This window comes from Leptidea sinapis, chromosome 31 (assembly GCF_905404315.1).
Source record: "Leptidea sinapis chromosome 31, ilLepSina1.1, whole genome shotgun sequence".
In the NCBI taxonomy this organism is placed as follows: Eukaryota; Metazoa; Arthropoda; class Insecta; order Lepidoptera; family Pieridae; genus Leptidea; species Leptidea sinapis.
Window position 1 is genome coordinate 9,141,938 of NC_066295.1, and position 23,358 is coordinate 9,165,295.

At 34.3% G+C, this 23,358-nt stretch overlaps 1 protein-coding gene across 3 annotated transcripts in view; it reads left to right on the forward strand.

The window, feature by feature from the left end:
- Window positions 1-23,358, forward strand: part of LOC126974107 (G-protein coupled receptor moody) — a 99,414-nt gene that overhangs the window by 60,785 nt on the left and 15,271 nt on the right. For all 3 annotated transcript variants that reach the window (XM_050821524.1, XM_050821523.1, XM_050821525.1), the window contains 4 exons: window positions 4,556-4,636; window positions 9,445-9,585; window positions 15,294-15,464; window positions 21,042-21,169. In XM_050821524.1, the coding sequence (XP_050677481.1) occupies window positions 4,566-4,636; window positions 9,445-9,585; window positions 15,294-15,464; window positions 21,042-21,169 (511 nt within the window). In that variant the 5' untranslated portion in view covers window positions 4,556-4,565. The remainder of the gene's footprint in view (window positions 1-4,555; window positions 4,637-9,444; window positions 9,586-15,293; window positions 15,465-21,041; window positions 21,170-23,358) is intronic.

Sequence of the window (23,358 nt, forward strand, 5' to 3'; positions counted from 1 at the left end):
CACAGAACCAAACCAAGCAACGCGTGTTTCCTGATGTGATGAAGATTTCTATAAGTCAATTCCCACAGCAAGCCACGTTACGAAACTTTGTTACGTTGTTGTAAACAACTTTGTAACACACAAGAAATTAATTAAGAGATTTTACAAAGTTTCATTACCAAAGAATTTAATTAAGATATTGTTCCTTTTTTGGATGTAATCCTGGATATCCTGTCATACTTGTCATAAAACTGCTTAAAATAAAAGCTAAAAAAAACAGTGATGAAATGTAAAAAAATCTCAATAAAGTTTTCCATTGCTATATAACAAACTCTGTTTTAAAAACGACTTTTAAACCAAACTACATTAAAAAGCATAAAGGTATAAAAGGCATTAATTTTATCAAAGTTGATTCCCTTAGTTAATTCTTTTTGATGTCACTTCTAACACTATCACCGCTTCCGACCCAAATGGCGCTCTGAGAGAGAAGTAGCGGCGCAAGAAACTCTCCCAGCGTTATTTTTTACGCGCTTTTTAATAAAATATACAATACTGTACTGTCATTGTTATTGCTATATAATATTCATAATCTAATCCCAGGCTGTCCGATCACTTAGATATTCAGCAGTAGTGGGATTTACGACAGAACCATTTTTTAATAAAACATTTAAATTTATTGAAATAGATAATGCCTGAACAGTGACTGGGACTTTTTTTTAAATGTGTATACATTTACCCTTAAAGTTATTATTTATCTTATTATAATAATATGTTCCATATAATATATTTTAAGTATACGACATGAAAAGTATAATTAAATAGCTGGATTATTTCTTATATAACATTTTATGTGTAATTATTTATAACTTACCTGGTAATCCTGGTAAGGAAACAAGGCCAAATTATTGAAAATATTGTATAGCCATGTATTGTTTCACATACAAACCAAACTATGGAACAAACTTCCTTATGCGGTGCTAATAAACTTTAATCACATTCTAAGGTTCTGTTACTTACATAGATACAAGCAAAGAAAGTAAAAAGTGTTTTCAAATACTTTGTGATCAAAGCTGAATCAACATGTAAAGATTCAACTCTGTAAGATAAGATAAAGTTTCTCTCATTCAGTTGGTTACACCTAAACAAACATTTTAAAACATGCCTTGTAATAATGACGAAACGAAATTGAATCAAAACATTAAGAATACGTCAGTCCTAAAAATTGGAAAAACAGTTGACCTAAAGGTCATCCGTGGAACTTCCCGCTAAGCGCTCTAATTTTATCTAAGTCGTCGTTTTTCAGCTTTTCGAGCTCAAGATCAAGATTAAGAGCTGATTAGTTTTTGGAATCGATCGGTATAGCCGTTTCAAAGTTAACCCAAAAAAACCACATAAAAAATACTTTCGTAGTTTTTTTCAGATTTCTATGGGTCCGAATCAAAATTATATTCAAAATCGAAGTTATGTCAAGCCCTTTCGAATGTCGCAAACCACGATAAAATCGGCCAAACCGTTCAAAAGTTGTAAATACACATACACACATACACATACTAAACTACATACAGACGTAGTGAAAACCTCTTGAGAGTAGTCATGGCAAGATCCTATGACCTGACGTCGAGATCTGATGAGAACTTGCATTTTTGCAAAACGTAGGCATATTGGTTCTTATTTTGTATACCTAAATGATTTTAAAATACAATAATTTTGAATATTAAATATCAAAAATCTACAACCGCAGGCCAATTGGTTGGTTTGTTTAAAATGTTTTTGATTGTTAGTTTCCTGACACCGCAGCGATGTTTGTACTCCATAGCCGACACATTCGATCATATTATGATAGTCTTTAATCATAACTGCTCACTTCCGACGCGTTATATATCAATAAAGCGTCGAGGTGTCATAACTCCAATTCGGTTATGACGGGCAGGATGTTCATATTAGGAAGATGGATTTTGGAGTTTAGATGATATTGTTGTCGTTCAGATGAGGGGGTATTTGGTCATGCAATAATTGTTTCTCTAGTTTTTATTATTTGCTTGAAAAAAGTTAAAACTTTTAAGGACCTCGTAGCTTAAGGATAAAAAATAGAAACACTAAGAGAAAAGTTGAGCACCATTTTAACGTCGATTAACATACATGGCCATTCAAAGTTTCTATTACCAATGCTGTATGGTTCACGTGCCTTTGCATTTTTCGTGTTATCTTTTTCTAAATTGTAAAGATTTTTAAAGATACTAAAATATGTTGACTATATAGGAAAATTTATTATTGTTTCCTTACTCACGTTAATTCAATTTCACTTCAATCCATAAAAGGACGCGTGGAATAAAAGTTCAGTTTGAATAGGATACTGGCGAAGGTTACAGAACGGAAGTTGATAAAAATGTTGGCAAGGGTTGACCTAAGCTTTCATTCCACGATCAGACATAAGCTCAGGACTACAATCACCAAAAAAAAATATTTGAGAGTTGACTTGAGCAACCAAGTAATATCTCAGGAATGAGGCAAATTAAAGTCCGTCAATCCTGGCCATATTTCTATAATTCTTTATTTTTAATACTCTCGGATAATAATAATATTGACACACTTTTTACACAAATTATCTTGCCCCAAGTTAAGCATATATAGCCTGTGTTATGGGGTTTTTTTTTATGAAAATAAGGGACAAGACGAGCATGACGTTCACCTGATGGTAATTGATACGCCCTGCCCATTACAATGCAGTGCCGCTCAGGATTCTTGAAACCCCCAAAAATTCTGAGCGGCACTACAACTGCGCCTGTCACCTTGAGACAAGATATAAAGTCTCATTTGCCCAGTAATTTCACTAGCTACGGCGCCCTTCAGACCGAAACACAGTAATGCTTACACATTACTGCTTCACGGCAGAAATAGGCGCCGTTGTGGTTCCCACAATCTAGCCGGCATCCTGTGAAAAGGAGCCTCCCACTGGTAAAGACAATGATATATTAAATACAATATACTTACTTAAACATACCTAAATTCATATAAACATACATAAATACATATAAACATCCATGACTCGGAAATAAACATCCATATTCATCATATAAATGCTTGCACCTACCGGTAGGATCGCTAACCACTCGGCTATACTATAGGTCGTCAATGAAGATGACGGTGATGTTGATCCAAACATTGGTGATCAAAGGCTTCTTAGCACGACCTGTCTGATAATTCTAGATGAAATTTTATCTACAGTTCATTTAAGTACATAATAATAATAAAGCCTTTATCACAGTTAATATTTACTTACTAACATGTATTACATAATGTAATTTATTTTAATTAATTAACTTACATAATTATATTATTAATATAATTATTAATTATATGCAGTTACTTTTAAACTGTCTTAGTCTGTCTTTGTTTTAGTCTGTGTCCTCTTTCTGTTAAATGTTTGTCTTTCGACAAAGGCCTCCTCCAAGGTCTTCCATTCTTTCCGGTTCCTTGATATTCTAGTCCATAGTGGTCCTCCTATCTGTTTCAGTTCATTCTCCTACCGTATGAACTGTCTTCCCCTGTTCCTCTTATCTCCTCTAGGGTACTATTCAATTATTACTCTAGTCCATTTTGGTATTTCATCCCTAATAAAGTGGCCTACTTATTGAAATGGGGATGCCATTTCAATGTGCGTATTGTTTTCTCTATGCTTTTGAAGAATTGAAGTACATACTTGATGATATTATCTAAAAATAACTATGACGTCATTTAAACTTCGTACGCCCAATTGCTGAGGTTAGCGTCAATTGTCCTTATAACCTCAGTTAATAAAACCCACACAAAGCGCTATATCGTAGCTATGCACTGCATCTCATGATTATCATCTAGGTACACTATATTGTGTCTTTTTTTAATTTTCCTGGTGGCTTGGGTACGGCTAAAAAATGGTTTATCTCGATTTCAGGCAAAACTACAGGTCCTATAGAAAAAGTTAAATACCAAAGTTGTATGTAATAAAAAGATCTACAACTTTTTTCATATAACGTCAAAATTTATGTAAAAAAAATTCAATTAACCAAGTTTTTCGGATTTCAGGTTTTTTTTGTTTCTTTGCATATATGGAAAACATTTACTTAGATATTTTCCCCTTCTTCCACTTACCGACCTCAGATGGCCCGTAAATTAATTTTCTATTTCATTTTTATTATATTGTCTACCTGTCCAATGGGTTTTATCCTACTATTATTTTTTTCCTTTTTTAACATTTTCGAAGCGTTCAGCCCTGGTCTAAAGCTGTATGTGTCACAGGACATTAAAGTTGATTCACTTGTATCGGAATTGAAATTAATAATTTATTTTCAAAAATTATCGAACCTGGTCTAAACAGTGTATCCCAATCGTAAAGCTACTCTTCAATTAAAAGTTTTACATACTCCAATGACAAATCGAAGTGATTGGTCAAATTGGTACTTGTGACGTAATTATAATAAATATTTATTCTGGAGAACGTAGTAATTGTTCGCTCAAAAGGTTTAATTTAAAATCTATTGAACAAATAAATAGTTCTATATTGAATCCATAATAGAACAAATGAATCTCTTTGTTTCAGCGGTGCAACAATGGCGGACGCAGACGCCTGGAATGTAACGGAGGAAATTGCAACTAACCTGAGACCCAGCGAACTATCCAAGTGAGTGAATTTTAATCAACGCTATTTGCATTGTTCATTATTGTTACTTCTCTTTCGCAGTAATATTATAACGAGTTAAAGTTTGTACGTCTGTTAAAAGGCATGTATTTTTTCAAAATTGATTCCTTTAGAATTCTCTTTGATGTCATTTCTTATACTACTAGATACTACTACCGCTTCGGAAACAAATGGCGCTCTGAGAGAGAAGAAGCGGCGCAAGAAACTCTCCCAGCATTCATTTTTTGCGCTCTTTTCAATAAAAATATACAATATTGTACAGTCATTTCTATCGCTATAAAATAATCACAATCTAGTCCCAGGCTGTCCGATCATTTAGATATTCAGCAGTGGAGTAATAGGATTTACGACAGAGCCATTTTTTCATAAAACATTTAACTTTTTTATAGATAATGCCTGAACAGTGGCTGGCACTTTATTATAAAAGTGTACACATTTACCCTTAAAGCTATTATGTATCTTATGAAGCCTACTAGAATAAGTTACAAGCAATCCCTTATTTCTAGTGTTATAATAATGAAAATCACTATTAAGAGCAAAAAGGTGACGATTTTTGTGAACATATATTAAATTTTCATAGATGTACTGACTGTCTATAACCAAGCTGATATATAGCACGAACAGCTCTCTTTTGCAGAGCAAACACTATATCAATGTCAGCAGCATGACCCCACAGTAATATACCGTACGTCATGATGCTGTGAAAAAAACTGACGTACACTAATCTAGCGGTCGCAACATTCGTGTACTCTCTAATCTTTCTAACTGCATATGCCGCAGAGCCGAGTCTATCTGCTAGATGGGCAATATGTGGACCCCACTGAAGCTTTTTATCTAACGTGATACCCAAATGTTAATGTTCATGTTAAAAAATGTTAATTTCAATTCCTTGCGATGTACGGAACAGTTTTCGTAGTTCTTGTACAGTCGTATGAAAAAATACGGGTTGCATTCCGAGAGAGCCGGCAGAAGTGAAAACTTGACCATTAACGTTGTGCATTTTTAATAGTCAGGGAATAATTTGGCACGAATTGCTTCAGTTATCAGTGTAGAAATACTAGTATTTATTTGGTTAATACAATATTTATTTTTTGCGCTATCGTAAACAAATATGACACAAACAACTTAACACTTCAGGACTATAACAATTAATTTAAATTAAAACGTTTATCTCTCAGAAAAATCAACTTTCATCAACGATTTCACCATCTTCATTACCAGCACCATCATCGCTAATCTCTAAAACTGATACAATAGGTTTATAGTAGCTGAAGTAAGAAACAAAATAATAATATAAAATTTAAACAAAGTAATAAGTAACAAAGAAATTCATAATAAACTATCGCCTCAGGGAGAGCCTAATGACAAAGCTTAAAACCAAATAATTAAACTAAAATTATTTCATGGCTATGATTCGATCCCTCGACCTCACGGTGTTTCGGCTTCGCAATCACAATAATTCAACCACTTATCCAATGACCGTATGATCATTAAGTTGAAATAGCCGAACAATAATTAGTTACAAGTTCAAATCTTTCATCTATAATTTCAGCGACTGTCTTACGAATTTTCGATCAGACCACGTGTCTGGTGCAAGTTTAACATTTTATACCCATCCCAAGAAATGTGCCCAATGCCGCTAAAGAAGTGTTTACTTCTAAAACTTTCGACAGTCATTAATAATACAAAGAAGACTCATTAAAAAAGCAAACTGGCAAGAGGCTCATGGGATGAGAAGTGGTAAGGCAACCGCCCATGGATATCTGCAATACCATGTGTCAAGAGATGCGTTGCTGGCCCTTAAGTTGGGAATATCCTCGAAGGTTGAAGGTCGCTAAGTCGTATCGGTTCCGGAAAACTGCAGCCGGTAATTTATATTCATATACACACAAATTTATATTCATCATTTTGGTAGAACCAGAATGTTCTAAAACTGTTTTTTTTATTAAACTTATTTTATTGTAATTTTTCTGTGATTCTACCAAAATCATTAATTTTAACTATTAATCGTAAACATAATTAATATTGTAATTAATGTAGTGAGGCAACTCTGGATTTCATGGTCTCATAAAGATATTCGCATAGAATAAATTACCGTCGTCTGTTTCATTCAGTAAATAAATTGCGTAAAAGCCGTACAAAACAAAAAGGCTAGCCTTAATATCAGACACCAGTCTGGCTCATAAACTCTTATATATTAAAACATTTAAAACAATAGCGCTCAACACTATTTCTTTTATACTCCCACAGTGAATTTACTCTTTTGTTCTGTTTTAAACACGTTTTAAATGCCTTATTTGAATCTAGACAAAGAATAACGTAAAAGCTTATAAAACCCACATGTGTTGAATATTGTCAGCGGGTTCAAAGGACTTCCTCTGGTTGGACAATAGTTACGCAGATGTGCAAAGAAAAGCATGTCAAAGAGTGGGAATATTTAAGAGCGGGAACTATACCACTATATACTATAAAACAAAGTCCTCCGGTGCGTCTGTCTGCCTGTTCGCGATAAACTCAAAAACTACGGTACCGATTTTGATGCTGTTTTCACCAATGGATAGAGTGGTTCTCGAGGAAGGTTTTAGTATATCATTTGTAAAATTTTTGTATACATTTTTATACATTAACGATATTTTGTTGGATTTGTCAGTTAAAATAAGCCATCTGGTAGCTTACAACGAATACGCTGTCTAAACCCTTTGAAATGTAACTAAATAATGTATGGTTTAATACTTTAAAAAATTGGCAATTATAAAGCGGTTATATAAAAGCTGTTTACACAAATACGATATTAATTTTTATCATTTTATTAAGTACTACATATTATAAAACCATTCAGATATATATTTTTGTTTCATTTCTAACTCATTAACTTTTTTCCCGAATACTTACATATTTTTTCTATTGACAGAACAGCGTCTGTCGAGTCAGCTAGTTTTTAAATAAAGAACGCTATTTACGGTTTTCCTTTCTTTGCCTAAGTTAGACATACTTTCGAAACAAATATGAGTTATCTATGAAAAAGTTACTCTGCTTACAGTACAGTGATTTGGCCGAGAAAATGCGTTATGACCCCTATAGAAATACCCATTAGTTTATAGTTTTGAATACATTTTTCAGCCCAGTTCCTAAATCTGTTATCGAGATACAAACGAAAGACATCATGTAAACATGATTAGAAGGGTTTATTTAAATCGGTGTGCAAAGAAATAAAACCTGGTGTTTTTCTTCTTTTACTGTGGATTAAAAATCTAAATATAAACTTCGAATCGTGGGTGCAATTATAGACATTAAAATATTTATAGATCCTTTGAAATACCCACTAAGGTTACTGTGGGTAATGCAGCCTTTGTTAGAATGTGTACTCGTAAACTGACGCTATTCATAACACCTCTTACAAAATATTAAATTAATTATTTTCACACAAATACTTGCTAAAATTAGATTTCAGGTGATTTGCACGAGGAAAAGTGTAGCAGAAATATTTTATTTAAACAAAGTAATAAGTAACAAAGAAATACGTAGTATAACTATCGCTTTAGGGAGAGTCTCCACTAATGACAAAGCTTAAAAATCAATAATTAAACTAAAATAATTTCATGGCTGAGATTCGATCCCACGACTCGCGGTGTTTCGGCTTCGCAATCAGGGGATACATTTATGGGATCTTAGACCGCAATGGCGGAGTAGGCCCCGTGTCAGTCACAGATGAAATCCACCACCGGCTTAAAAGCTCCTCTATTTTGGTGAGAGCTTAAAAGCCTTTCCAGCGACATCGAACGGGGCCAAAAAAACAAATTTACAGCTCACAGCCGCGGAGAGTCACCCAACGGGACTCGAACCTCCGACCAACCGTGTGCTGGGGTGAAAAAGGAGTATAGTTTATTGAAAAGACTGATAGAGTGGCTTTGGGCAGTACGGATGTATGTTTGTAAATGAGTTAGCGTAAAATGCTATTTAAATATTTATATTTTCTTGTAAATGGAATAGTACCAACTATCCAGGCAACAACTCCAGGCAATCAATTCTGTGTAAACTTATAATGCCTAATACTCGGGTGAGTCGAGTTAGTAAGTCTATTGTGGGGCGATGTTTATGCTTTTAGAACAAGAACCCAGAAAATGTTCAGAACAAAAGTAATACGAAATTCAAACTAATTGTTAAAAAACGTTTGTGTCGTGAAGGTTACTATAACATAAATGACTTTCTTAATGATACCACAGATTAGGATTGGAGCGACCGCCCTCAGGCTATCAAATAATAAGTTTAATTGTAAAATAATTTTTTCTATGAACAAAAAAAGCCCGCTTAGTTTGTTGCGCCCGTTCTTCTCAAGTCTGAGGCATTCGTTTTGGAATGGGTGGTAGTTTTTGACTTTCAATAAGTGATGTCACATCCTATTTTGAATAAAAATATTTGAATTTGAATTTGTAGAGCAGATAAAAATATAAGATTATATTAAACATTGGTAAGGTTACAAAACCTCGTTGAATTTGAAAAATGTTTCAATATGAATGAACAATATATAAAATAGGGAAACTTCTATCTGTATTCTCTACACAAATAAATAATAACTCAGGGTTATTTTGCCATTCAGCTAGAAGTAATATAGTCCGAATTAGTCTTGAAATGGTACTACGGACGAATTTTTTTAATGTCATAAGGTATATAATAATTAGGAGAGTTATTTAAATATTAATTTGATTAAAAACTATGTGTACATATTATTTTTAAAACTTCACCCATCTTCGACCGATTTATTTGTACTAAAAATTGGTGGAATGTTTCAGATTTTCTCCCGGTCTCCTAACATTTGCTGCAGTTGTGACCGGCTTCATTATGATGATAGGATTGTTCGGAAATCTACTCACCGTTGTAGCTCTTCTCAAGTGCCCGAAAGTAAGGAATGTCGCGGCTGCTTTTATTATAAGGTTAGTACATACAGTCAGTGCAAAATTCAGCCACCGTAGGTATCTTTGGTAAAAATAATAAGAAACCAAAACCCTCGCAAGTGGTTTTTGAACGTAAGACTCACTGTAACTGTTCTACTTTTTTTTAGCTGGCAGCCTTTTTTATGAAACCCTACGAGACGAGCAAGACCTTCATCTGATGGTAATTGATGCACCCTCCCCATTACAATGCAGTGCCGCTCAGGATTCTTGAAAAACCCAAAATTTCTGAGCGCCACTACAATTGCGCTCGTCAAATTGAGACATAAGATGCTAAGTCTCATTTGCCCAGTAATTTCACTAGCTACGGCGCCCTTTACACCGAAACACAGTAATGCTTACACATTAACTTCTGCTTCACGGCAGAAATAGGCGCCGTAGTGGTACCCATAGCCGGCATCCTGTGCAAAAGAGCCTCCCACTGCTTACTTCTTGTCAAATTTTAGACATCGTCTATGTCAACTAGGCCAATGCAAAGCATGTATTGATCCCAAAGTGTGGCTCTGTGAACAATAATCTTGTCAATTCAGCCCGTGTGAGTTAATGAAATAATAATTCTTATGGGTATACATTTGAATCAGCTTGAATCCATATTACCAGAATAAGAGATACCTGGTAACGGTCGCTTGTAATTTTTAAATTATTGTAGTTAAAAATTATATATCAAAAGACCAGCTCTCAGCAGATTATATTATGAGAAATATCATTTTTAAGCAATAGTCTAAGATCCGGATGGGAAGCGACCTTCATCTGTCTGTTTTTTATCAAATTAAATAAAATGTCGAGAGTAGGTTGTCTGAAAAATTTGTCAATTTATAAATGAATATTCAACCACAATTTAAAACAGATTTTTCGCAGACATTTTATTTTTCAGTTTATTTATTAAACAGATTACTAATATTGACTTGACTGTTTTTATATCCGCCCAAAGAGGATGTAAATACTACGTAATACGAGGCCGGACAGCCTAAGTAAAAATTTAAATTTAGTTTAGCATGAAGCGTGCAGTTATTTGACATAAGTTTGAAATAGTAGTAATTACAGTATTGCGATTGGCCACAAAGTATAATCCGGCTAAGTTTGAAAGAGAACAACTTGCTTAGAACGTAGTGGATTTAGGCTGTCTCCTTTTTTACAAGCTTATAGCCGTCATCTGTCAATTCGTCAATGACTGCACGTTTGATAAAATCGCGTGAATCGCTTTTTTCTTAGAGAATTTCGCTAGGCTGTATCTGCCAACCCAATAGTTGTGATGGGATACTCAACTTAACGATTGCATATTCTATAGGCATGATACTTTTTATTGGTATGTGATTTGGCTCGTAAATGAATGAGTGATTAAAAATAGTTATAACGAATTTTTTCAAGACATAATTTTTTCAGACAATCCACTCATGATACATTTTCGGCATATTCACATTGATATAAAAATATTTTTCATCTCTTAAACAGATGAGTGGCGGTCGCTTTCTATTCGGATCCTGTACTACATGTTTAGACTTTTCATTCAAGCGCGTTATACTCAAGTAACTGAGTCTAAATAATTGACATGTCTATCTGAAATACCCCAGATATTTAACCTATTTTTCCAAAATGACCTACAATATTCATGACCCTTTAAAAGCCGTCACGTACTAACAATGTGGAGAATGTGAGGGAAGGTTTGATTCCCTCGGAAATGGGTCAGACGTGATGAGATGTAATTAACGGTTTAGAAGGGCGCGGTGTAGACGGTTTATTGTGTATATGACAGTACCGTGTGTCGTTAACTGGTATTAACCAGTTAACCTCATTTAACATCATTACAGGGTTTTTGTGTCGGAGTTGCGTGAAAATTTACACTTAGCTATCACAGGTAAACTATTTTGACATAATCAAACCTGGTAGCTAGCGTTTTTTAGCGTGTTTAAGTATAAAATTATAATATTAAACTTCTGTTTTGTAGGCTGCTGATAAATTTTTAAGTTATTCCAATACAGTGATTCAAGTGACCTCTAAGGTCCGGCTTTACACTACGTCGTATTCCATCATCATCCTAACTCATCTCTGGTTTGGTTCATCCCAGTTTAACTCCACCCAATGGCTGCAATGCACTGCCTTTGCCTTTCCCATTTAAGGAGAAGAACTTAAAAAAAGATAACTCAAACTATTCGACGTCGTCATTATTCTATTACCAGTTCTTTCCAATTCTTTTATCAGTGGGAGGCTCCTTTGCACAGGATGCCGGCTAGATTATATGTACCACAACGGCGCCTATTTCTGCCGTGAAGCAGTAATGTGTAAACATCACTGAAGGCCGCCGTAGCTAGTGAAATTACTGGGCAAATGAGACTTAACATCTTATGTCTCAAGGTGTCGAGCGCAATTGAAGTGTCGCTCAGAATTTTTGGTTTTCCAAGAATCCTAAGCGGCACTGCATTGTAATGGGTAGGGCGTATCAATTACCATTAGCTGAACGTCCTGCTCGTCTCGTCCCTTACTTTCATAAAAAAAAACTTCCATAAATTTATTTCTTTGGACGATTGGTAACTTAATCGGTTTTCCTCCTGTTATATAAGAAAAATTTGGTCAGATTCACTTAGGAAATACCACGTCCAATTACCCTTAAAAGCCTCTGTATTCTTTACAGTTATGGGCTTTTCATTGCTACCACTTATGTGCACAGTAAATTACGTAGGAAATTCAAGTAGGCATTGCGGGTTCTGCCGTATAATCTTCAATAGAGAGGAAAAGTCCATCGGTAATTCATTTAAGGATGTTATATAGAAACTGTATTGTGCTTACCGTATGTATACCTTCTTAATAAATGATAGCGCCGTGTTTGTTTATATGTAACAAATTAATCCTCATTTATGGTTGCGATCTAATGTTTACTATAGCAATAAGTAAAAGGTACGCCAAGGGCCATAAATAAAAAAAATGCAAACGTAGTTTAGGCGTTGCTTAATCGCGTGCTATAAACCCTTTTTATGGAAAAGAAGGACAAACGAGCGTACCTGGTATTAAGTGATCACTGCCGCCCACAATCTCTTGCAACACCAGAGGAATCACAGGAGCGTTGCCGGGACTTACGGAAGATGTACGTGGTTTGGTTTCAACCCAATACAAGGTAAAAGAGATAGAAAATCTGCAAAATAGTACAAAAGTAAGTAACGTAATTGCCAATTAACATATTTTCAAATTATGTTCGATGCATAATTACAAAGATTTTACAATTTACCGACATAGATACGGCGCGACTTTATTTTCATAGTATAATGCTCCGCGGTATATTATTATGGGACATCTTTCTTCTGTAGAAGAAGGCAATTCGCGCTATTTGCCACCGTCTTTTCGAAATTTACACACAAAGGAATCTTTTAAAAACAACTTTCCCAAAAGCTATTATTGCAAGAGCAAAAACTAAATTAAGTACTTTGATTCTAGTGAGGGTAGGTATCTTAATGGATATCTTTTATGTATATTATATTATATTACTCTACTCTACTAATATTTCTTTATTAAATTTTGAGTTTTGTTGGTTAAAGTAGACGATATATATTTTAATATTATAATTATTTTGTTCACAATTCACACATTACTACCACGATAGCTAGCACGGAAAAAATCTAGAAACTTCATACTCGTAATATCAGTGTTAGGAATTTACTCGCTGCTGCCTAGTTTGTTATCATTGTAAGTTGTTAAAATATTCCTTCTATGTTTTTATAGAATTAATATCTCTTTTTTATTGTTTTTTAACCTTTTTTTTGTATTTTTCTTTTATCCATATAATGTTAATTGTTCATTTCTATTGACACACTTTTTACACAAATTATCTTCCCCCAAGTTAAGCATATATAGCCTGTGTTATGGGTTACAAGACAATGATATGTTTAACACTTACTTAAACATACATACATTCTTATAAACATACATAAATACATTTAAACATCCATGACTCGGAAACTAACATCCATATTCATCATATAAATGATTGCACCCAAATGAATCCCGGTAGCTTACCCTTACCCTCTAGCTTAGTAGGTAGGATCGCTATCCACTCGGCTATACAGGTATTTGTAAAAAATTGGTGGCAGTTTTCGCAAATAAAGATTATTATTATTATTATTACTATTTATAAAATTGGTCCTTAAGAATAATTTTAAAGAAGTAAACATACATGTCACTATATTATTGTTAATATAATATATATTAGAAACTATGATCATTATAATGTTTATACCAGAAACAAACACAACGAAAATAAAATAAGTCGAATTAGTCTTTTTTTGGACGACGTATATATATGGACATATATTTTAATGCAAATATTAAAATATATTAACAAAAAAACAACCGACTTCAAAAACACTGTTCCAAAACAATAGATATAATTTGCACTAAACAGTTTAAAAATAATTGCGTATTTTTATACAATGTAATTATTATCGTAACGATTATTGTTATGAATATTTTTTAATATTTACAAATCTTATAACTATATTTACAATACTACGACTACATAAAATTAAAACTATCATTACGTGGAAGCGTACCAAGAATACTGGCAGCATTACCGCGTTGGATAGCAAGGCTGATCCGTTGACCGAAATAGCTGCCAGCGCTTGGGTTTCCAGTAGCCTTATTGAGGCGCGAAGATAGTATTTTGAACATTCTCCGCGCCTCTGGGCCCCACGGGCCAAGTGTCTCGACACCAAACGGCACAAAGATGTATGACTCACTGAGACCAACATATTTGCGACGCTTGCTGTCTTCGGCAGTCGAAGCAGCAGCCCCAGCACCAACTGATGTAACTTGGACATGAGAAGGAGCCAGAGTGTCGACGCAAGTAGCGTCCCACACCAGCGCCCCCGTGCCCAAGCCACCAGCGTCATTCCATCAGGACGCTTGCCATCGCGGCGGGTAATATCATTTGGCTCTAAAACAGCTGGTATATTAAGAGCGGCAACTGCGGATGACTTCGTTAATGCTGGCGTGACGACTGATACGGCCTGCCGATTTTAGGCAGGATAACCCGTGGCGTCCAAGAGCATCTACCTGAACGCCACATCTACATTGATGTGGTTCATTCAGTTTTATACCTAGCCGGAGTGATACGCATATTGACAATGTCATATTGTCAAGTAGCGTTCCAATCGGCGCAGACGGCAAGGCTTGTAACCAAAAGCCCGACTCATTTTGTGTCACGGCCAAAAGACGTGCACGCTCTGTTATGTCAGTAGATGAGATCAAAAGATCATCAAAGGCTGACTTACAAAGAAGTGCGTCCCATGCTTTTTGACACTTTAAATCGTCTGGAAAATTTTGAATGTTTGCAATATTTAGCCAAGCATTGTTAGCTTCGTTCAAATACACAATCTCTGAGTTACCTGGTACATGATTTACAATTCTAGTAATGTTACTACGATTATTGTTATTTTTGGAATCTGTGTCCTCCCCCCGCGGCCCCGCTCTCGGCTTCTCACATCGCGCGTGCGACACAAGCACATCTCACCTATAACTATGTAATATGTAGTTACAAACCTACCTTGGCTGACACCGGCTCAACAAAATCGGTTCACCCAGTCGAAAGCTCTGAGGTAACAAACATAAAAAAAATACCGACGTTGAGAATCTCCTTTTTTGAAGTCGGTTATTAAATATAAAACATCTGATTTTTCTTATTAATTTTGCTGTTTATTTTTCAGCCTCTGCATTGCTGATTTCCTGTTCTGTGCTATGGTGCTTCCGTTCGCTATATCTGGTTTCTGGACTAGGACATGGTCCCATGGTGGAGTGCTCTGTAAGCTGGTGCCTTTCCTACGCTATGGAAACGTTGGAGTCTCATTACTGAGCATAGCCCTTATTACTTTGAACAGGTATGTAATACAACCCTTTATTATTGGGAAATGTTAATCTATCTTATTTTTTGAAATTGTACTTCTTTTGGCGCGTCAGGGAAAAAATACCAGAGCGAATCGTTACGATGCGCGCGCACACCGTCACACGAATTCGACACCCTGATTTTAGCAGGTCAATAGACCATTTGTATCATACTTCCATTTAAAAGCCTCTTGTAACTCATATGTTTACTGAACCATAAGGTTATCCAATGGACGAGAATTAATTAAATTTCAACATGTATAAGTTGTAAAAAAATAAATTATTTCTTTCTAATTGTATAAAAATAATTTAAATGATATTTAGATATAAACGTTATTTAACTAACTACAGTGCGGTACAATAATATTTTCATTGGTTGTATTTAATACCTTCTTTATTACAATTTTGTTCATTCTACAAACGTAAAATAACACAAGGAATAAAAAAATGCCGGTTGCACTCCGGGAGTGCCGGCAGACGTGCAAACTTGAACATTAACGTGGTGCATTTTTGAATATTTTGGGATGGCTAGAATAATTTCACACAAATTGCTGTATTTATCAGTATAAAAGTACTAGCATATATGTGGTTAAATACAATATTCATTTATTGCGCTATCGTACACGAAAATGACAATTTATGTAACATAAAAAATTTAACACTTTGGAACTATTACAGTTATTTTACAATAAAAAGTTTATCTCTCAGTAAAATCAACTTTCATTCATAATTTCAACGACTATCTTACGAAATTTCGATCAAGTCACGTATCCTGACGCGAGTTGAACATTTTATAGCCATCCAAATAAAAGTGCTCAACGTCGTTAAAAAAGTTACTATCACATCTATTTTTCTGTATCTCCGATATAGATATTCTACTGTATCGCATGTTTTGTTTGTCTTTACGCCAGTATATTGTTCGTCTTTGGTTTCAAGAGATATACACCTGTCAAAATTCGTTTTACATAATCCTATTTTGAAACACAAAACTCGAGAGCGCCCCAATCTTCTTTTTTCTGTTCCTTGCTTCCAATCCTCAGAACGACTATAGTTTGACGATCGTCACCTAATCGGCTAAGGGTATCTCATGTTTCCCGAAACACAGTGTCGATTCCAAAACAAATACCGACACTCGTGTATTATTAATCACATTTACATACTATTATGCAAAATCTAGTCGAGCGCTTCACACCGCACCGAATAAATGATAATACTTATTTACTCGTATGTAACTGTTGTGCAATAAGGGGTGGTATTCACGTGATCACCCACATTCGTGGTTTAATACCTAATTATCAACAGTTACAAACAAGATTTTACCTACAGCCATAATATGAATCCTCTTTAAAAGATTCCGACACAGCTTACTGCTAACATTAAAAAAGCCAGTCCTAGTAACCATAATATCATCCAATCGAGTGTTATTATGAAAACGGATGATATAATGTTCTACTGAATTTCATTGCAACACTCGTTTGGATGATTTAATGGTTATTAGGACATTGGATTAATGTTGGCAATAAGCTAACTGTTGTAGAATCTTTAATAGAGGATTTAAAGCATGGATGTAGCTAATGAATATATCATATTGGGATTTTTCTACGATAATACTCATCATATCATTACAATTTATTGAAGTGATAACTTCACATCAGAGGAGAAACCGCTTCGTAACGTAACGCGTTACGGCGCCAGGCTATCTGGCTTCCCTTTCGCTCACGCATACGGCAGCGGTAGGCAGGCTCTCTCTAACCAATTGTTACTTTTATATGATTTAATAATAAAACTAATAATGTACAAACACAAAATTCTATGAAAATATTCAAGAATTGTAACTAAGAATAAAATATATTTTGTAAATAGTAAATAACCTTTCCTTACATTATCATATTAATTAATATACATAAAGTTTAAGCATAAGGAAATTTAACAATGCAAAAAATAGTTTAAAAACATCAAAAAATCACGCTTTTGTAGATAAACCAAACTAAAAAGTAAGAAATATTTTCTATTAAGTTAAGTAAGTAAGTAGTATTTAGTTAAGTTAAGAGTTAAGAAAATAAAGAGTTAATAAAAATTCGTTTTTCTAATTTTGTCGAGACGAATAAATTAATACAGGAAAGAAGTCAGTAACTTTAACTAGTATTATTTATTACTGATATAACATTATTCTCAGTATTCTTAGATCAGGATAATCCGAAACCAATCTTTATGCCGGGAACACCTGCCAGATATATTACTACTCGTATTAAGTCTCATCGCAGTTTCTAAATAATATTTTCACACCTGTTTCATAGTATGATTTAGAATCCAATTTTGTCTTGATGGTTAGCGGATTTCATATTGATAATCACAAGGACTTTTTCATATTCTTGCTGCCAAACTATGGGTTGAATATCTGTCTAATTTAGCCCTGTCTGGGCATTATTTATATTACTATTTTACCGGCGTTGGGACTTTTGAAATTAATAACATGTGCGTCTCGGGACGCCAAATAGATATGATAACTTAAACTTACACAAATAAAATTGTATGATCGAACCCGCGAACTCTTGCGTTCTGTGCAAGCGCTCTTTCCAACTGAGCCAACCGTTCGAGTAACGTATGGTTGATAATATCTTGTATGCTTTGTTCAACTCTCAGGTTGTGGCCACATCTACAGGATCTTCTTTATAGTTGATAACCTGTTCAACCCCAATATTTGCATATTAGGAAATTGACGTGAGATATTGCTCTTGCAAATCTAAACAATTTGTTATGTTTTAAAGTGATAACCCTCACTTCTGGGATCAATTATACAGATTAAATTTGAAAATAAAAAGTGAGCGAGTCCCGCATCGTTCATAAAATTTTGTTTTCAAATTTTATTTGAGTATTAATCCCAGAAGTGAGGGTTATCACTTTAACACATAACAAATTGTTTAACTTAAACATACATAAGTTGAACTATTTAATATTGAAATTGTTTAACTTGAGAATAGCTGGAATATTTTTATCAAATTAATGTATTTTCATCGGTCCTCAATAAATTTACGATGTTTGAACGAAATCTGGCCGTTTAAAGTGGTTAATACACGAATAAAATTTGAAAAACAACAAAATTTTATGAACGATGCGGGACTCGAACCCACGACCTCCGGCGTTCCGTGCCGATGTTCTAGCCAACTGAGCTAGCCGTTCGAGTGTCCTATCGTTATAAAATCATGTATGCTTTGTTCAACTCTCAGGTTGTGGCTTCATCTACAGGATCTACTTTACAGTTGATAACTTGCTCAATCCCAATATTTGCAAATTAGGAAATTGACTTGAGATGTCGCTCTTATAAATCTAAACAATTTGTTATGTTTTTAAAGTGATAACCCTCATTTCTAATATTAATACACAAATAAAATAAACATTTAACATTAAACAAACAATAAACTTTAAAAACATGACAAATCGTTTAAAGTGGGTCAAAATCGCGCCTAAATGAGTCGGTTATAAACAAACATACAGGCGAAGCTAATAAAAAGCGTGTAAAAAATAAAACTATAATATCTACAACTAACTGATACCCCGCAACTTCGTCCGCATATGTACAGTACTGAACACGTAGTAGAGACATTTCAATTAAATTTTTAAAATAAAAGAACAATTAATTAACACATATGCAGCACTTTTTGTAAATATTGATGTATTCTATCATCAGCTTTTTGCAGCGAACGGGATGTAAAGAATATTTTACGTTATTTTTTTACACCTTGGGTTTATTGGAGTTTTAGTAAGGATCCCCAATTTTTTGGAAATGGTAATATAGTCTATGTCATCCGCGGATTGTGTAGCTTCCCTACAGTGAAAGAAGTATTCAAATCGGTACAGCACTTTCAGAGCCGAATCAATGCAAATATACAAACAAACATACTATGAAATCTTTCCTTTTTATAATAATATTAAAGATAAAGAGCTTAAATTTCTATGACTATTTACTAGTAAATTTTTACGACGAAGTCATAGTCACTAAAGTTTATAAAACTTGGTAAATATGCTATGCATGAAAACTTGTTTAAGTTTACTCATAAAAATTTAAGTTCATCACTTTATCTATAAAGTTTGCAATTTTTATATCACACTGCTCTGTGTAGCCTTCTGTAATTTTTTCTACAAAAACTTTATTACAAGTTATGACAACGAACACCTGAGCAAATATATCTACTTAATGTGTTTGTTTTGTCGCTATTACGTTTTTATCTGTGAACGCGTATTAAGAACATAAGAATTTAAACAATCTAATATTTAGAATAATAATATTAGCGATTTATTTAATATCGCAAATATGTCGGTCTCAGTGTGTGCCGTATGTTCTCTGGTGTTCTGAACCCTTAGAAAATGATAAAAAGTGAATAAAAAAATAAAATCGGATGAAACCTATTGGAAAAGGAAGAGAATTCAACAAAAGTGAAAGGAAAAATAAATTACGGGCGATCTGAGGTCGGTAAGTGGAAGGAATGGGGGATTTAATGGTTAAAAACGGTTTATCTGGATTTCCGGCAAAACTACAAGTCCTATGGAAAAAAGTTAAGTATCAAAGTTGTAGATAAGAAAAAGATCTACAACTTTTGTTTTTACACTTTTTTCACATAAACTCAAAATTTATGAAAAATTCAAATCATCAAGGTTTTGGTTATTTATTTTTATCTATTACAGAAAACAAAATATTCAGTGAAAAGTTTTTTTGAAGAAGGCTTTTTATGTCTCACACACATTGTTTTTTTATATGAAATATTTATTTTTCCACCTTTGAGGTCATGTGAAAAAAGTGAAATTACAATGATTGTAGATTTTTTATTACCTACAACTTTGCTATTTAACTTTTATCCATATGACTTGTAGTTTTGCCGGAAATCGAGATAAACCGCTTTTTACCCTTTGACCCAGTTGAAGGAAGGGGCCTTAAACTTCCTGACCTCAGATCGCCCGAAATTTATTTTTCCTTTCATTTTTGTAATATCCTTTTCCAATTGGTTTCATCTTACAATTTTTTGGTTTCAAAAATTATCGACCCTGTTCTATTGGTGTTGTTGGAGAAAATACATAGCACTATATGCTCCTAAATTTGGCTACTATAATCCCAAACGCTGGCAACTATTTCGGTCAATGGATCAGTCTACCTATCTAAAGCGGAAATGCTGCCAATATTCTTGCAACTAGCCTGTAATGATAGTTTTAATTTAATGTAATCATAGTATTGTAAATGTAGTTATAATCAGTTTCGTTTGAATAAGTACATGTCTACATGTACTTACATGTAATAATGACATATAGTTAAATGTTATAAAAGTTTAATTTTTTTGCTAAAAAGGGACATAATTTGAGTGCAAATCAACAAGAGGTGATTGTACTAGTAGGAAAATATCTTCGACTTCTCTAGTTAAAATATGTGTACCGCAGGGATTCCTTGGACCATTCTTTCTTTTTTTCGTAATCTCCTGAAAGACGTGCCAAGCTTATTTTTAAAGATTTTATTTCATTTAATTTTAGTACGATGCGAAATAGATACTAGTCGGATTATTTTCATCAGTCTATTTTCATTTCAGATACATTATGATCGCCCATCATAGCTGGTACTCCCGCGTCTATCGCAGATGCAACATAGCCTTCATGATCGTGTTTTCATGGATGTTCTCCTACGGAATGCAGATACCCACACTCATTGGCATTTGGGGTAAGGTGTTGTCTTAATAGTAATGAGTGATAGAATGATTTGAGACATAACGCGGAATCTAATATGGTGGCTTTATCTGCGATTATAATAGTACAGTTTTCAAGAAAAATTAATAAGAACTTTTGTTTCTTCTTCTCTTTGATTGATCCAAAGGTTTTATCTATTAGTTTAGTGCTGAATTTTGCAATACCGCTGCGAGTGTGAGGACAAATGGCAATAGGCCATACATAGGCAATCAGTATTGAAGAGAGCGAAGCCATTTAATATTATAATTCTATTGACTCACCTAATATCATCTAATATATCAAATAGGTGTGGTTTTTACCGCCCTGTATAAGTTTTGCTCATTCAGATTTTTACTGTTACGAAATAAGTTTTATGGATTACAGTAACTTCTGTCTTTATCATCGTGGTATTTAAATTGACAGTCTTATTGTAAATTAAGACTTTGGCACGTGATTTTCTACCAATTGCCACAAAATTGGCACGTGGTTTTCTACCAATTGGCACAAAGTCACGCTTCTCTAACCTGTGATTAGCGTCCGTGTTCATTTGGACGCGTCTCATTGATACGATGTATGGGTACTTATTTTTGCAATTTTCCTAAGAATCTTTATAAAATATAGCCAGTTTAGTCGCTATATAGCTTTGAAAGAGTTTTTCAAATATGTTGAGTAGTTTTTAAGTTTATCATTACTATAAAGTCATAGTATATTATGGATATGCGTATTTGAAATGAAACGGAGGACAAACCAGCATACGTGTCACCTGATGTTAAGTGAGCACCGCCGCTCATATTCGCCTACAACACCAGACTACCCACAAGAGCGTTGCCGGTCTTCTAAGAAGATGTACGTGATGGTACCCATGTCGTATCGCACTGGAGTCATCGCGTAAGGAAGCTCATTCCATAGTTTGTTGTTTGTGGAAGAAGATTCCGCACTGTAGAGGAACACTATACATCCAGATTATGAAGATGATAGATATCCGAGTTTGTGGCGTGTCGAGCGAAGGTGGAATTCGGAAACAGGAATAAAGTCAAATAGTTCTTTAGAACACTCTTAGTAATTCTTCTAGGGGGAAAAGTAGGTCATTCTCACCCGCGGAATTTTGACAATCGCGGGTGGCAATGTCCTACTTATCTCACGTGGTGTGTATACGATTTTTTCCCACCTGGATCAAAAGTTCGCTTTTAATCCTTGGTACGAGGGACAAAAGTCGTCTTGCTGGGAAAGAATCGGCCACTTTTCTCACTCTTTCCAGTGACTAAAAGACAGCTTTTCATCTGATAACTGTTCAATAATTATCAATATTAAAACTATATACTAACGATATAGTAGCGTATAGGTGACCTGTCATCCCGAAAATGCGAGACCAATTTTGATTTGTCAATATGTGCGTCTAACATTCAAAATACTTATGAGCAAATGACATGGATGGCTGACTTTTTACGACTTGTCAATAAAAACCGGTTACAGTAACAATAGATCCGCTTACCTTTTCTGTCTTGGTGTAGTTATCTCTATTACAGATGTTCGTCTCTCTTGCATTGTCTCTTAGTATGTAAGTCTATGATTAAAGCTGAGAGTGTAGCCTAGTTCTATTAGTAGTCTAGTTTAGCCTAGTCAGTAGAATCTGTCGATTGATTGACTGAGTTTGACGCATTTAAAGTAAAAAAAAATCTTCAATCTTATCAAACATAATTTATATAACATTGTAAAATATTGAATAGTACTAGTTGCCGCTCGAAGCTCAAAATTCGACCATAATTTATTTTATTATTAAGTTTGAACTTTTTAATTGTTTATTTGTCAAATACATACATAATGTATTACCTATGTGAATGTTTTGTGTTTCAAGCAGTAGTGTGTGTAATATTTATTTTGATTAATTTAATGTTGCAAATCTTGCATTTTATGTAAAAAAAAAGCTTTATGCACTTCTACTCCTTACAAACATTAACTGTGTTAAAATGTCACGTGCAATTTTTGAAAAAAGGCGTACAAAGTTTTCGCTTTACGTATTGTTATATAGATGCTTTGTCAGAAATTAATACAGGTTTTCCATTATATTAGGTTTATATTGTTTTACCAGTGGGAAGCTCCTTTGCACAGGATGCCGGCTAGATTATGTGTACCAGATGCGCGCCTATTTCTGCCGTGAAGCAGTAACGTGTAAACTTTACTGTG